The sequence below is a fragment of the Leptonotus elevatus genome, chromosome 2 (genome assembly GCF_054856555.1).
Source record: "Leptonotus elevatus isolate MCC_2025b chromosome 2, RoL_Lele_1.0, whole genome shotgun sequence".
NCBI lineage: Eukaryota > Metazoa > Chordata > Actinopteri > Syngnathiformes > Syngnathidae > Leptonotus > Leptonotus elevatus.
This window is the reverse complement of record NC_141240.1, coordinates 37,289,402-37,306,801: the sequence shown is the minus strand read 5'-3', so window position 1 is coordinate 37,306,801 and position 17,400 is coordinate 37,289,402. Positions and strand designations below refer to the sequence as shown.

At 41.3% G+C, this 17,400-nt stretch overlaps 1 protein-coding gene across 4 annotated transcripts; it reads right to left on the bottom strand.

Moving 5' to 3' along the window:
• Positions 1-270: 270 nt before the first annotated feature.
• LOC147179856 (potassium voltage-gated channel subfamily A member 3) lies at positions 271-5,822 on the bottom strand. 4 transcript variants are annotated; one of them, XM_086068379.1, is made up of 4 exons: positions 2,907-5,822; positions 2,523-2,618; positions 1,171-1,232; positions 271-1,072 (listed from the first exon to the last, which is right to left on the bottom strand). In XM_086068379.1, the coding sequence occupies exon 1, from the start codon at positions 5,498-5,500 to the stop codon at positions 3,902-3,904; it is 1,599 nt and encodes a 532-aa protein (XP_085924505.1). In that variant the 5' UTR covers positions 5,501-5,822; the 3' UTR covers positions 271-1,072; positions 1,171-1,232; positions 2,523-2,618; positions 2,907-3,901. The 4 variants fall into 4 exon arrangements, with proteins under 4 accessions (XP_085924505.1, XP_085924504.1, XP_085924503.1 ...); XM_086068378.1 differs by having other exon boundaries at positions 1,175-1,232; XM_086068377.1 differs by lacking the exon at positions 2,523-2,618.
• Positions 5,823-17,400: the final 11,578 nt, after the last annotated feature.

Sequence of the window (17,400 nt, the reverse complement as noted above, 5' to 3'; positions counted from 1 at the left end):
CACGGTATGGCGCATATTTTTTTCAGTGTCAGGTATGGCATATGCCTCTCACAAATGTATAGTGGCAACAAGAGTATAATATGCATTTTCCCATGACCAACCATTTTCCAGTTATGCACTTTTTGCACCGGATTCACATATATTCAGCTCTGACCTCAATTTGATTTGTAACATTTTAAATTAAAATTGCCTGATTCTACAGTCTCCCCTCCGAACATCTCAATCATTCACTGAAGACGCGCTTTGAAATAAAGACAGTGCAAGCGATGATCTGGTTATATGGGTCATGTTTAAGACAGCACGGAGTAACACAGAACAAATACTGACAAACGCAGCCTTCCCCTGCCAACATTCTGCAGCAGAGCACTCATGGACAGATGCAAGCTTTGTGAGTTTGCATGTCGGTACTGTGAGCACTTTTTTTTTTTTTGTCATTCTCCATGAGTAGGACAGGGGAATAGCAGTGACGGTCACATGTAACATACATGTATTTTTAAATGTTAGCAATACAGAGCACACTGAGCTAACAAAGGCATGTGGTTAACAGTCTTTGATTTGTATCACAGTTTCTTATCACTTAATGTTTGGCCTCTTTTTTTGCAGCTTTCAGTATGAAAAAAAAACCCCATTGGTTATCAAGTTTACTGATGGTGAGATGGAAGGAACATTAATATAGTGTATATATAGAGAAAACGGGATAAATTCCAGGAAGTGTGTGCTTTGTGTCTTAAAACTGCTTCCTGTCTTTTCTCCATTTTTAAAAGCAACATGGAGAGAAGTCTGAAACGCATTGGCATGAATTTTCTCATCGCTTCCACGCAAAACAGAGAGCAGTCATAAAACAGCAGCTACACAGCTGGAAATGAAGGATGTTGGAAGTTTTTTTTTTTTTTTCAATTCTTGAGATGTTCCTGATTTTTGGTCTAAGATGATCAAGTGGCAGGTTGGAGCTGCTATAGGCACCAAGTTAGACGACGCCAGATCGAAGGCAGAGGAAGAAATTCTCCTCCAGAGGGAATTCTTTGTCAATCAAGTTTACCCCATTTGGTCCACAGATATACTGTCTTACATCCTGTATAACAACAACAACAACAACAGATAGAAATGCTTTTTAGCAAAATATCCTTCAGTCATTTTCGATATATTTTCAGGCTGCATTTGAAATATTACCTACTCGAGAGACAGTCGACGAGGGAACATGAAGACTTCCAGGCGCCCTGGACAGCTTCCACCTGAGAAAGTGACATGGGAGGCAATATTTTGAATGATCTTGTGATAGTGGAAAGTCAACCCTTTTTTCTCTCTCAAAAAATATGTTCTGTACACCCACTAGTCTAAACACGGTGTTCTTATTAATATTGCGTTTGTGGAATATGAGCAAAGGAGCAATCACCCAGTTTTCTCCATCTTATTGCCACTTGGTGACCAAAAAAGACATCACAGTTGCTTAGGTAATTACAATTACGGCTCAGCTTGCTAACATCCCATAACCAAACTCGGAAAACAGGTTAGCCTTGACTGGCCGTTACCTGAGCCCTAGCTGAGCAACTGTGATGTCATTTTCAGCCAATGCCCATTGGCAAAATGGCCGCCCCCTGATGCTTAGTTCAAGTCTGCAAAGAAATGTAAAGCAACCCAAAAATGTCCCATCATATAAGCCAAGCATGTTGCAGTGTTTTCTCAGACGAGAGGGAAAAAAAACACAATTGCCAACTTGTCTCTTCAAAATGTGTCAAGACAAAAGAAAAGAAGAGAAAAGAAGAGAAAAGAAGAGAAAAGAAAAGAAAGAAAAGAAAAGAAAAGAAAAGAAAAGAAAAGAAAAGAAAAGAAAAGAAAAGAAAAGAAAAGAAAAGAAAAGAAAAGAAAAGAAAAGTCCAGTTCACTCATTGCTAGCATCATGTGCTGGACGAATTTTTTTTTTTTTTTTTTTTAAGGCAAGGGAAACGTTTTGTACACTGTACTTTGTCTCCTCGCCAAGCCATCCAGCTGATTCCCATTTTCCCAGCTTGACCAATCAGATAAAAGGGTAAACAAGTGCAATATCCATTCAGTGTAGCTTTTACGTGACCTGAGTATGTGAGTATTCCATTTTGATTTTGCTGATGAGGTTCCCACTAGAACATTTGAAAACCAAAGTCAGCGCTAACAAAAGAATAATCAATCATGGGATGGGGGCCACTCTTGTGGGATCTCCTGCTTCACCTTTACATTTGACTCCGTAGTGAAATTGATTGCAAGAAACTACAGTCAGGGCCATAAATTGTGGGACATGGACAAAATTCTCATGTTTTTGGCTCTAAACATCACCACAATGGAATCGAAATGAAATAATTGGTGGCGGTGTTTAGAGGCAAAAAGCTGAGAACTGGTTCGATGTCCCAATATTTATGGCCCTCACAGGAGGTAGAAAGAAGAACAAGCACACATAAGAGCTGATCACATTTGAAATGTAAAATAAGGTAACTAAGCCAATTATAATTTATTGAACAATGAAAATGTTATCTTCATTGAAAAAAACCTACACATATGTACCGCTTTTCCAGAGCAGAGAGCTCTCCCTCTTCAGCTAAACATGTCGCGTCTTTGTTTCTCTCACGAAGGGATACCAGCCACCTGTTCTGCTGGCAGGCGATGATGGCCACCAGGGGGCAGAGGCGAAAGAAGCAAGGTGAGCATGTTGTTGACACACAAAGTCAAGTGAAGGTGAAAACGTTACATGACAAAGAAACAAGACTGTTTACACCAGCAAGCGTTTGGCACACCCTCTTTGGGACCCGTCAAAACAAACAGGATGTCTGCATTGGCAGGTCCATAAAGCAGCAGTAAATCTGCAGACACTTTTAGTGGTGAAAGGAAAATAAATAAATGCTATTAGGACGTGGAAATGAAACGTGCTTGAGACTTACCAGTGCGATCGGTGGGTGAAGAGCACCCCCAGCTGGGCGCCATCAGTGTTGCACCCAGGATAGCCAGACAGTCCATTCAGAATTCCTTGAAGGTTGCCTCTCCATCCGCTTCCTTAGTTTGAGACTGGTTCACTAATAGGTGGCAGGATTTGTATTTGCATCATCACAGTCGAATTTTAGATGCACTTGTTGCCGTTTGGCTCCCTGACGTCATCACCAGCAGTCCTTGAAGACGTGCTATTCAGATGCTAATCTTCAAGATAGCTTCCAAGCCATCTGGGAGGTTTCTGTGGAAACAGGGGCGCCATGGCAACGGTGGTTGGGGTTGCCGGGGAAACGACCGTCGCCATGGTGATTGCATCACAGCGGGCTATATTTGAGGCGTCCAAAGAGAAGCACGCGTGTGTGCGTGGAAGATCTCTGCCTCTCTTTTGCGCTCGTTCTCACACGTGTCTTGAGTGGGTGATGAGACAGCGTGGCGGTCCACTGGTCCCACATGGCACCTCTACAAGCCTCTATTCTATATGGGAGTTGATTTTCAACACATATAGTAGCACTTTGGACTAGACTTTAACGCACGATAACGGCATAGCACAGTCTAATTGATATAATATAGGTTAACATTTTTTTTTTTTTTCAGACATTACGTGTGTTTAAAGACACATTGAACACATCGAAACGATCTTGGATATTGCACATTGGCTACGACGGACGAATCACAATTCTGGTAAATACAACGTGAAGGTCATTGGAGTATACATTTGTAGTCTTCTACAGATTCCTCGCCAGCTACATCAGGTTCCCTCTCTATTGCAGGCTTTTAAGGAGCGCCTTTTCTCCATATGTGTGTTTTTTTTTTTTTTTACATTGTGAGCATTGAAACCAATTCAAATTCTCTGAATGTGAGTAGACTGTCTCCTTTTTCTGATCTCGCACTGCTTCCATGCGCAATGATATCTGACCCTTAGCACGTCCACTCATGACACCAGAACCAACTACACGTCGGTGAAGATCTTCTTGTTGATGTTGATGCAGTTCTGTGAGTTGTTTTGAGTACTCGTTGGAAAGTTTGGCTGCTGCTTGAAGGCGCTGTTGATGCCGTGCTCCTCTATCACCATGTACTCGCTCTTGCTGAGCGACGAAGACGAGCGCGTCTTCCTCAGCTCCTCGGGCTCCGCCAGAGGCTGACAGCTGCCCACGTGCAGGTACTGGGCCTGCTCCTCGCCGTCGGTCTCCCTGTGGTAGAAGTAGTTGAAATTGGACACGATGACCGGCACGGGAAGTGCGATGGTCAGCACGCCGGCGATGGCGCACAGAGAGCCCACAATCTTGCCCCCTATGGTGACCGGATGCATGTCCCCGTAGCCGACGGTGGTCATGGTGACCACGGCCCACCAGAAGGCGTCCGGGATGCTGTTGAATCCCGAGTCCGGGTCGTCGGCCTCGGCGAAGTAGACGGCGCTGGAGAAGAGGATGACGCCGATGAAGAGGAAGAAGATGAGCAGGCCCAGTTCTCGCATGCTGGCCTTGAGGGTCTGACCCAAAATCTGCAGGCCTTTGGAATGACGCGAGAGTTTGAAGATGCGGAAGACGCGCACAAGGCGGATGACGCGCAGGATGGCCAACGACATGGCCTGCTGTCCGTTCCCTTGCCTCTCCGCCAGCTCCGTTCCCAAGGTGATGAAGTAAGGGATGATGGCCACGATGTCAATAATATTCATGATGTTCTTGGAGAACGTGGCTTTGCTGGGACAGGCGAAGAAGCGCACCAGGAGCTCGAAGGAGAACCAGATGATGCACAACGTCTCCACCACAAAGAAGGGGTCCGAGAAGGGGCTGACGAAATAGGGGAGGGTGCCGTTAATAACGGGCGAGAGAGTGATTACGCCCTGGTTCTCGTCCTTGAATTCAGGCAGCGTCTCCAAGCAGAAGATGACAATGGAGATGAGGATGACCAGGACGGAGACGATGGCGATGCCCCGTGCTGGTCCCGAGCTCTCCGGGTACTCGAAAAGCAGCCACACCTGTCTCTGGAACTCATTCTCCGGCAAGGGCCGCTCCTCCTCCTTAATGAAGCCCTCATCCTCCCGGAACTTCTCCATAGCCTCCTCACCTAGCTCATAGAAGCGAATCTCCTCTGAGAAGATATCAATGGGGACATTGACGGGTCTCCTGATGCGCCCTCCTGACTGGTAGTAGTAGAGAATGGCATCAAAACTTGGTCGGTTCCGATCGAAGAAGTATTCGTTTCTGAGGGGATCAAAGTACCTCATCCTCTTTTTGGGGTCCCCCAGCAGGGTGTCCGGGAACTGCGAAAGCGTCTTGAGCTGCGTCTCGAAGCGCAAGCCTGATATGTTGATGACCACCCTCTCGCAGCACTCGTGGTCCGGCTCGTATCGATCCAGAGAGTGGTGGCCCGGGAGAGCCGCCGACTCCTCCAACATGTTGTCACACGCCGCCACCACCGTCATGACGTCGGCCTCCGTCTCGGTGTATCCGGGGTTCACCAGGTTGTCGCCCCGTGTTTTGCTCGCGCTCGGCGGGGGTGATTGCAGGAGGCTCAGGTGGTCGTCCATGCGCGGCCCACGACGCATCCAGGGACGGCCGCCTCGCCCCCTCGGCGGACCCCGCCGCCGCTACAGCCTGGTGTCTGGCGTCTTCCTCGTCCTCCTCCACGCTCGCTCCCCTCCACGCTGGCTGTTCCCGCCCACCACCGGAGACGTGGGGGTTATAAACAAGCCTTCTACCCGCCCACAGCACCGTGCGCCTGGGTGCATGTCCCCGTATTCGGCCAATAGCAGCGCGCAAGGACGCATGCCGAAAGCAACAGTCGGCCGTCATTCAACTCGCACCGGTTTTGGGCGTGCCCGTCTCCCTGTTGCGCTCTCGGCTTTGTTACGCACGCTCGCACGCAAGCAAGCTGGGACGCACGCACGCACGCAGCCACACATCAAACTGCCTTTTTCAACAAGGTCGTTGCTAACAGATAGGACATTGGGGGTGGGGGGTGCCCATAAATAAAACAGTCGTTCCCAGTTATTAGATGATGATATGAGATGCACGTGTAACGGAAAAAGAGAAAAGGAAGGTGCGAAATAATTAGTGTGCAGAATAGAAAGCAAACCATTTAATTGTTATGCTCATTAGCTTAAACAGCCAACAAACAATTAGTTTGGTAGAAACCCAACTACATTTTTCTTCTTCAGAATGTACTGATCCAATTCATACATTAGTTTATATTTCCATGTCTGTTCTTGTCAGGGTTGCAGAAATGTTCTAAAGCCGCTGCTGTCCAAGGTTCTGAAATGAAAAGAGAAAAGAGGAACTTAAAGTGCCAGAAAAATTAAAATTTTATGGAAATATACTTCTTGCCTCAGAGTTCTAAAATCAAACTAAGAATTCAACTTCAGTGATTTCTATTACAAGCTCTCATTACATACAAATGATTTCAATGAGTAAAAAAAATCGATGGAATTGATATTTATTGAGTTCACCTGCAAACTAATCGTAGCACGGAGTAAGGGATGCTTGATTTGACTGAAATCAGAGGAAATGCGAATAATCCTCACACATGAGGTTTCACCAACCGTGGAAAAAAAGTGCAGTAGCAGAAAATCATTAAGTATAACTATGCTGGCCACTTGTGTGTGCACCCCTGCGTGGACGTGGGTGTAGCAAGTGGGAGGTAATAAATTTGTGAGCTGAGAATAAAAATGCAAAACACTGAAACTTGGCTACATATGCTGAATCTGCCCAATAAAGTAGCACCGAGTATCACGGCTGTCATAAAACCCCTTCATGAGCACATTTAACGTACCGTTTAATGTCTGATGATCACGTTGTAACCACACGTGTTCACACACACGGATTGTACATCAAGTGAAGGTCACACATCATCATCTAATGGAGAAAAGAAGCAAAGACACCTTGACCTTGGTCAGCTTTTACCAGATGAGCATCAAATGACGTCTGGCAACACCTGCCACAACTTCATTCATCTTTTTTCTACAACTAACTGAACTATTATTCGCTTTGTCATTAATGATAATCATAACAATTGTGTGAATTATGTTATTGCCAATAAATTTAAATGAGATTACCAATGGCAACATTAAAGTATTGCTATTTGTTTGAAAACAAGCTCTCATGCGGTGCGGTTGTACACCGCTGCAATACAAAACAACAACAACAACAACAACAAGCCAACTGTTAAATGACTGCCTTCCTCAAAGTGCCAATTAAACTGAGCAATGGCAGATTTTCTTAAGCAGCTCTTGCATCGGATTGTATTAGAGTTGGTAGGTAATTGTACCGAGTAGCACTGCGCAGCAATAAATACGTCATTAAAATTACTTATACAATTTGTTGCCTATTAATGAATTTCAAACGAGTGCACTTCAAGTGTCTCCTCAAGCTTCTAAGTGGCACTGGGACTAGGACACTGTAACAGACTGTTGCCGATTGAGGCCACACTGAATAACTCTTGCATTAAAGGGCCATTTGCTCCACTGGGACGGAGCTCAGAGACAGCTAAAGGGCCTGGAAATGTGAGTTCTACTCTCCACGCTAAATATAGATCGACTCCAACTCCCATGCCGGCCTACAAAACTGTGCTATACCCTTGCTCGTTCGACTTGAATGACATAAAAGGCTTTGGACCTGGAAACATGCATGGGGGGGTGGAAGTGGCTCATTATGTAGGAAGGATAACTCAGCTGGCTGAGGTCATGGACATCTGGTTGCATTTGGGAAAATGGCTCGGTTCGGATCCCTCCTGAGTTCACACAGACAATTCCTGGAAAAGGATGAGGTTCAAGTTCATTTACAGGATGTTAATAATGTGGATAACAACCTGTCTCAGTGTTGTGGTTCACAGTTGTGAGTGGGTGTCGAAAGTATATATTTAATTAGACATTACCCCAAAGGTTGAATGTCATAATCACAACCAGATTGTCATCACACCTCCTTTCAGTAACATGCTTTCACCAACCAGCATTCTCCCCGTGATGTCATAATGCTAATATTCACAAATAAAAAGATACATTTGAATAAAAACACATGTCTGGAGTAATGGAGTAATTAATCAACTCATCAAATATTCACAGGGCCATAGATAGATCTCGACCGCCGTGCAGCTGCACATGACAGAGGAGGTGAAGAGGAGGATGAAGAGGAGGATGAGAAGCAGACAGGACAGGGACATCTGCGGAACAAAGCCCGACTGGACAGGAGCTGCATCACATCCTGCTGTAACCCCGGTAACAGGGATGGGAGGGCAAGAGCAAGGAGGAGGAAGTCGGGCGGGCTGTGACACTACTGTGATTGTTTGGACTTGACATAAACAAAAAAGTGGTCTTGCAAATATGGCAAACTTGCATAATTTTTTTTTTTAAATCGAGAGTTTCAGCCTGTCTTTGAGTGTAATGAATGTGAACGTGTGATGGCAGTTGTAGGTATGCATAATAAATGAAATCCCGCCAGGATATTTCAGCAAGCAGGGCAAGAGAGAGAGCCACGTCCCTATTTCAAACCGCCAGTTCCATTCATACACCAAATGACAGCCGGGGGGGTTGGGGGGATGGGGGCACAATATGGAGGGCATATCGGGATAAGAGAGTGAAGCGGACTTATCAAAAGTCTGATAATATGTCATCCACACTGGCACTGCAGAGACTAACTTTATTTATAGAGCTTTAAAACAACAATCGCTGAGTATAAAGTGGTGTACATGGAGTAAAAATAAGTAATTAGTCATACGATAAGAAGAGTTAAAAACAATAAATGAATAACATCAAAACAGGAAACCCAATAAAACACTGAAACAATGCTGAGTCTCAGGACAAAAGAGGCCATAATGAGAAAGTGTTCTTTATGCTCAGCGGGACATAGAACAGTGGAAGGCTATAACATGCATATTTTCTTAAGGTGGAACCCAGGGGCAGCAAATGCAATGAAAACAGCAGGGGCTCCAGAATTGAACCCTGTGGAACACCATACGACAGTGGGGTAGAGACTAATATATGTGCGTAATAAGGGAGTAAAAAAAAAAAAGATTTAAATATGAAGCAGGACACAGTGAGCAACTGTTTTTAGCATATCCGTCTGACATTCCGGAGGCCATTTTATTCCTGTGTAGAGTTTGCATGCTCTCCCTGAACGTGCTTCTTAGGTTAATTCAAGACTCAAAATGACTAGCGTGGTGCGCACAAGCACCAGTTAGCTTCCAAGGACCTCAGGTCTGTTCTAAAAATAGTTCACCAGTGATGGGACAAATGATGATGTCATAGATAATTGCACTTTTATTCTTTTCAAACACTACGCAATTGAATGAAATTAATTTTCAGTGATGTATTACTTTAACAGAGCTTCCACATCCAACAGTTCATTTTCTATACCGCGTAACCTCAGGGCTGGGGTGAACTGGTGCCTATCCTAGGTGATTTTGGGCCAGAGATAGAGAACGCCCTGCAGGCTGGTCACCAGCCAATCGCATAGCACGTAAAAGCCTATAAAGTAAAGATAGACAAATGGGCATTCACACCTAAAGACAATTTAGAGTCTTCAGTGAACCTAACATGCATGTTTTTTGGAACGTGAGAGGAAACTGGAGTTCTCGGGGAACTCATGTAAACAATGGCAGAACATGACACAGAAAAGCCAGAGCCCGGATTTGAACCCCCAAGCACAGAACTGACAGCTTGCACAGTAAATACATGAAATACAACGCTTAGCGTTTTGTATAATTTCCTACTACACAAGCACGCTTTATATAAATAAAACTGCCTCTCCTTAAAGTTCCAGTTCCTCACTATCATGACCTCAGAGGCCATAAATGTGCACATGACTACCAGATGGAATTTCTCCAAAGCATACATTAGCTCAGTTTCATTTCATCAGCTCATAACGCACTGTTGGCAGTTGCAGGTGTTTGTTTGTGTGTTTTCGTATCTCGACAGAATGATACTGAACGAATAAGAACATATTTGCGACCATCTGTGTTAACGATTCACCTCCATTTAGACATCAGTGTGACTTGGCTCTCCAATTAAAGCCACAATATACACAGCTGCTCCAGATTGTTGATGGTACATGCAACAGCTATTTGCAATTTCAGATACATTTTTTTTTTTTCAAGAACTATGATGCAGTAAAGCTGAATCTGCTCAACCATTGAACAACCACATCAGTGGTTAAAAGGAACGAAGAACAAATACTTCGGAACTGTGCAGAAGTGGATTATTCAGGTACTTACTTTGAGTATTTATGTTACATTTGCAAATAGATATCCCTACTGTCTACGGTCTATGCCTTATTTTGTACAAATAGGCTTGTGACGTACCTCAGGGGGAAGTGCGGATTTACTCTATCGCAAGGTATTTTGACCATAGCATATTCTATTATGGGATTACCTCGCTATTTTGTGGACTTTTTATTTTCATTTTTATTTTTTCTAAAATGGACACCAGTCAAAAAAATGTTTTGTTGTTGTTGTTTGTTTTTGAGGGGAAATTAGTCATTCAAAACTTCAGCCCCAATCTCCGTTCCATCTTTGTGGGTGTGTTTGGGAATATGGTCCGAGCGCACTGCTTCATACAGACGGTTCAGAAACTCAGAACATTACGTTGAAGTTTTTTCTTTTTAGTTTAAAATGCCTTACCTTAACCAGGATCCCACATTATATTGTATCGAAAGGTTGCACCTATCCTGGTGGGTTAATGCGCCTTGTTGTGGAAACCAAAAACTAGTTTCCGTGACTACCGTTATTTGTTTTCGTTTTTCTTCTTCTTCTTCTTCTTCTTTCTTTCTTCTTCGTGAATGAGGAGGCGCTATGTTTTAGTGATGTTTTGATGTAAAAGCTTTTTTATTTTTTTATCTATTTATTTAATTGCTCTTGCCGAGCTGTATGTTAGGAAAATAATGTAAATAAGAGCGGCAAATAAATGTATTTTTTCAAAATCAAAATCAAATCTTTTTCTTCTTCTTCTTTGTTTTGAGCCAGGCCAAGATGGGTGTGTGGTTGTCCTGTAAAAGGAAAGTTGACGATGGGGCAGAAGTCGATCCCACGGTTCTATGCAAAAAGTTGATAAAGTCCAGACTCTTTATTGATTTTAGTTTTTACAAGAGAGCAGGAGATTTGGATAGTTTTTGTGAGATGTGGACTGTTAACGGGGCACTGTGCGACGTGAATGAGGAGGTGCTATGTTTTAGTGATGTTCTGATGTAAAAGCATTTTATTTTTATTTTTTTATCTATTTATTTAATTGCGCTTGCCGAGCTGTGTGTTATGAAAATAATGTAAATAAGTGCGGCAAATAAATGTAATTTTTCAAAATCAAATCTTCTTCTTCTTCATCTTCTTCTTCTTCGACGATTCCACCAGAAGTACAACGATTCACAGCGCCGGCATTTATTCTTCCTTTTACATTTTAAAAGTTTAATTTATGAAGCGTAACAGGGTTCACAATGGCTCAATAGATGCATAAGTCCGCCCCCCTCCCGGCTCCCGTCAACATCTACTTCTTGGAAATTCAACTATTGCAGGCGCTCATGGAACGGTATCACCTGTGAAAAGTGAGGGAACACCACGCATGGCAGTATCCACTTTTGCCAATGTCGACGTGTCAATAATAGTGAGAAGCATTGAGTTGCATTAGCGTGAGAACGAGGATGCCTCCTGGACGCTACCAGTCAACTACACCGTTGGCACATAGACACAGAAACCGTTTACAGTCCCTATTTTACACCTACAGGCCATGCTGCGTATGTTTAAATAAGTGACCTAACTTTGCTTGTGAGACGGAGTGCCCAAAGAGCACAAGCGGAACATGAGAATTCAGCACAGTGAGACCCCAGCTGACACCCACATATATCTGACGCTACTTATAGGGCAGGGGCTCCTTGGCAGCCTCTCTGGCCAGCATGTGTGCTCTTTCTCGGGCCATGCGTGGGTCAGCTTGTGTTTACAGACAGCAGAGTGAGATCCCAGTAAGATTGGAGTCTGGGACTTCATGTGTGGGCTCTGTCTTTTCAGCACTCAAAGCTAATCAAATTTCATGTAGCATAATAACATCATAGTAAATGATAGGCCTTCAAACTATTTGCAATGTTAATGCTTCTGCAATGAATCCCCGTATCTCCAAAATCATCACTTTTCAGAAGCCCACCCCCCAAAAAACCAAAACAGAATGTTTGTTCATCCAACATTGCATCATAAAAAAGAGCAAGTTGTTTTCAACACTTTAGATTGGTCAATAATTTGAAAAAAAAAATAATAATAAAAAAATACACCCACATATATGGACTGACTAATAATATATATTTCAGTAAAAATGTTTTATATTTATTATGACATTGGAGTGATTGTGATAGGAGGCCAGTAACATATAATAAAAATAAAAAAAATGGAGAAAAGCAGTAAGCTATTGCTTAAAAAAAAAAAATTGGATGGATCAATCAATGTAACTTATATAACTGATATGCTGCAATATCAAACAATTCCATTTCATTGCAAGCCCACAGCATTACAGTCGAGATGTTTTTGTTTACAAAAATGCTGTATGGAGTGATGAGGCAAATGGAAACTAACACGGGAGCAGAACAGCTTGGAGCTCACAAACCAATATACAATTTCATTTATGCAGAAAAACATATCGGGGAACAATGAAAGCAACAGACCAGGGAAATGATCTGAATTTCAAGAATGACCATGTTCCAGACAAGCCAAGTTGGATCAGCCTCAATTTTTGCCATTGTGTCATTAATAAAACTGCACACCAAATGACAAACACCCATACACTGAAACGCAGCCAAAAGCGACACGGCTGTGTAGTGACGTTAATAAAATAGCTTTTTACGCAACAGGAATCAAGACTATACAGAGTGCAGACTTGTGCTCTGGCCTAACATATGTGGCCAGTTTATGGCTGATGCGTACGGTGCTAATTAATTATTATTTTTATCAAATTTTCCCCCAAGAGACCAGCCCACAATTTAGACCATTAATCCATTTACAATACAGAATAAGATAAACCAGTGACAGAGCTGTCTGATGTCTGAATAACACCCCCCCCCCACCCTCCTCTCCTCCTCAAAGTTGATGGGAACAATTGGTTTCTAAATGAAGCTAACAAACTAGCATAAGAAGAACATAAAATGTAACCTCAGTCTCCGTGCCGTCTAGTAGTCGAGACGGGATTGACAGAAACACCCGGCAGGCTGCAAGACTACACTAAACACCTGTGTCACTATTACATCCAGAACTTTCATACATGGAAACCCAACACAAGCACATGACCTGTGCAAACTTTTGCCACGTAGTAAAACACGCAGTTAGAGGAAGCCGCTCTAAACGCCGCCTCCTGGGTGATGCCGGTAAGCTCACAAATGGCACACACGTCATACAAGGACAGAATTTCAATTGTACAAAAAGACACTTGCATTTAAACACACATTGTACAAGTTTTGGTAGTTGCTCTTTTCCCTCCTTGTTAACCCTTTGGAACATCTTACTCCCGTGATGCTCTCCTCGTTAATTAGCTTTTGTGTCCCTGTTGTAAAGGAGGACAATGTGATAGAAGCTTTAACCCAATTTTCTCACAGCATCCCATAAAAGGCTTTCATTTGAGACACACACTCACGCCCGAGCACACGGACAAACTGATGATTATCTCTTTTTTTTAATAGCTTTGATAGCTTGAGTCATTAGAGAGCAGGACACTTTGCATATAAAACTTTGCAAACTAAGAACTTACTTTAAGATAATGAGTGGGGAATTCAAATTTTTGTCAGTGGCATGATTTTGAGATCAGTGACATGCGTCGAGGTTTGTGATTGGTGAGGCATTCAGTAATGGTGACTCGTCCGCAGTTGGACATGAAAATATGTGTATTAGCCTATGCAGTGTTACAATGTTGACCTTAATTGAAACATTTGTTTTCAAAGCTTTGAATTATGCTTTAGTAAATCCCAGAATGTTCGACAATGTGATGTGTTTTTAAATAGCATTTGCTTGCATATTTATTTGTACATGAAGTCGTTTTTTAGACTTTTCAGGGCCAGACATCTCAATATGCATACTAAATAGTTAAGTAGGCCCTACTTGAATGTTACTGTTTAAAATAAATAAATAAAAATCCTACTGAAAGAGTACCGTGCTTCTTCACATGTATGGCTGATCATAAAGACTATATACGTCACACACATCCCATTAAATATATTAGATAGACTGTTGAACATCAATATTTGAAGTACATGTGTGATAAAATATGTATATTGTTTTTTTCAAGATTTCTGAGCCCACTCAAGCGTCTTGCTCAAGGTTTCTCCGTCAAGTGTTTTCATCTGAAAATCCCGCCCTACTGTTTGTTGTTACTTTGTAGTTTTGTCTATAAAGACTCAAATTCCGTTTCCTGTCTGCTCTTGGGTCCGAATTCTGCACCTCACGTGACATATTGTTTGCAGCTCCAATAGCTTCCACTCTTTCGACAGGACGACGGGGTGTGTCTATGGAAACGTTGTGAGTTCACACGCAAGAACATTTGTGAGGTCCGAGGCCACTTTCATCATGTTGGACAGACACAATCTCAATTGTTGCTCATAATAATAATAATAATAATAATAATAATAATAATAATAATAATAAATAATAATAATAATAAAAATAATAATAAAAAATAAAAAAAAATAATAAAATAATAATAATGGATTTAATTTATAATGCACTTTACATATATCCGCATCTCAAAGTGCTACAACGCAAAGAAAAGTAGTAGAGTAAAAGTACCAGGGTTATTATAGCTTTGGAATTTTTCATTTTAGTTCGTTTTTATTTCGTGTTAAGTTTTGTTTTTTAAATTTAGTTGGTTTTAAATAGTTTTTAAGGTGGTTCTGTTATTTTTTATTAGTTTTAGTTATTTCATAAATGCTTAGTTTTAGTTTAGTTTTAGTTAGTTTCAGTATTTTTTTTTTTTTAAAGTGTGTATTACTTGTGCACAATATTTAAAAAACACCATGGGAGCAACGCCATCTGAATGTGCTTTTCTATTAGCTGCTGTTAGATGACACTTTCAAATGTCCTTATTCCGGTTAATATCAAAAGCATTTAGTTAGTTTTGTAAACATAAAATGTAGTTTCACTCTTTGAATTTTAGTTTTTTCCATTAGTTTTAGTTAACTAAAATAACCTTGGTCAGAACAGTATCAAAAAAAAAAAAAACTGTGAAAAGATTAAAAAGGATGGAGGGCAAGTTCTTCCTTAACATTACTTCATGGGCCTTGTTCATTCTGAAGCAGACAAGAACCTAGCGCCTCAAATTATTACCACGTTGGAAGTTGGAAGGATAGAAGTGTCTTGGTAAGCTGATAAATAAAGTTTCAGATGAGTGTGACCAACTAATGGCGCTAATGAGTAACGTAGGTCAGAATATTTCTGCCCGCATCGTGTTAGTGCTCATTGGGGTTTATCCTGTCATCCCTTTGGAGTAGGTAGAATGATGAATATTATAACCACCAAAGAGAGGGAAGGAAACAAAGCGAATAATGACATCACGTCTCACGCACTGGCCGCAGACCTCCGCAGCGACAAACTTTGACAGATGACTTGGGGATGCGATTGAGCATGCACTCACCTTCACTGCAAATGTAGGTACACTACATATACAAGCTACAGTACGTCTTTCACCTTGACTCTTCAGGGAGGAAGCTGCATTTGAAATATTGGATGGACGAAAACAAATCTGTGGCACAGGGTAAGTGAGAATAATTGTTCCGGGGGAAGTTATTTGTGAACCTTGTAGCAGAAATAATTGTAATTCCCAGTGTCATATCGGTGCCTGACCTTATTTATATCATCCGACGGCAGCTAAAGGGCTTGGACAGTGAACATGTGGCGACTTTGGGGTATAAATACACCTGGGAAATTATGAAGCCAGACTCATTCGGAATGAGTACTGCTCCTTTGACCTTAACCATTATTTGTTCGCCACATTAACTATATGACACCAAGTTATTTCCCCCTAAGTTTTTTTGTCACATTTTTCAAGAGAAAAAAAAAAATCGAAGTTGGGTGCTTTTCCATCACAGTGGCAGCAATAACACATCTTTCAAAGCGTGTCTCAAACAGCTGCTGATTAAAATATTTAACACGTTAGCTGCCAAATGTTGTATTATGTTCCACAGCCACATTTAATTATTTATCTTTATGCTTGTGTAACCAGGCAGAAGACTAACAGAAATAGAATTTAGTATTCTAGTATAAAAAAACAAAAACAAAAAACATTATAGGTATTTCCTTCATTGGCCTTTAGGAAGATTTGTTTTTTGTGGTCTCGTGGCGAGCATGTCTGCCTCACAGTTATGAGGCTTCAATCTCAGCAGCAGCAAATCTCCACTAGGAGGCTGCTGCTCTCTAGCACAGTGTTTCCCAACTTTAATGGAGCCAGGGTTATAATAGATTTGGAATTTTCATTATCATTAGATTTTATTTTATTTTTTTTCCGTTTTTTTAACCTTACTGTGTGAGTTTTTAGAGTGGGTTTGTTTGTTTTTAAAAGTTTTAGTGTTCTTTCAAAATGCTTCATTTTAAATTACTTTTTATTAGTTTTCTTTAAAGAAAATATTTATTGTGTGCAAGATTAAAAACATCACAGTATTTTTATTGTGTAATACTAATAATAATACTGCTTTTAAAGTTAGAAGATGTTTTAAATAAAGCTGAGACGGTCTTGCTTTCTATCCCTTGTTTACCAATTTCTGAATGAATTTGTGGCTGTTTTAATATAAATAAAAAGAAGAATTGTTACCTAGCGTCGTGTTTCGAGCTGACTAAGTGAGATAGTTAGCTTATATATTTAGTGACATCATCTGGTGGTGCTTTTTATTATTTTATTTTTTTACTGGTTTCTGCTACATGTCACTTCTATAGACGACATACAGTAAAAAGACCACAACACCCAGATGACTATTCAGCCATTTTTTTTTTTTTACGGCTAAAAGCTGTGCTTTAATACCATTTTTTTTTCATTTTATTTCATTAGTTTTCATCAATTAAATTGACCTTGGCTGAGGCACACATTTCACAACGGAAAAAATCTCACCGCACATGACTTAGCAAAATGATTCCCAAAAAGTGGATACACTGGCTAATTATGTTCCTTCTGTTATCTCAGGGAATAAACAAAAACTGTTTTTTTTGTTTGTTTTTTTAAAGAAAAGAATATCCGTTCTGAGGCCTTGTCATGTGTTTTAATATGGACTTAGTTTACTTCTTGATCAGTTGACAAATGTTTTAATTCCTTCAGTTGCTTCATGTAGCCATTTTCTATTTTCTCTGTAAACTGCATTTGTTTCTTGTTTTATTTCTTTTGAAGCAAAACAAGCTGGAGAAGACCAATAGTACTTTCACTATTGGTCCAAATCTCATGCTGACTTGAAGAACACAAACGTGTTAACACTCCATCAGTGTTACAATGAAGGAATTTAAGAAGCACCCCTGCTT

What these genes read in the sequence shown, in the direction of transcription:
- LOC147179856 (XM_086068379.1), bottom strand. Translation starts at nt 5,500, where the DNA reads ATGCGTCGTGGGCCGCGCATGGACGACCACCTGAGCCTCCTGCAATCA.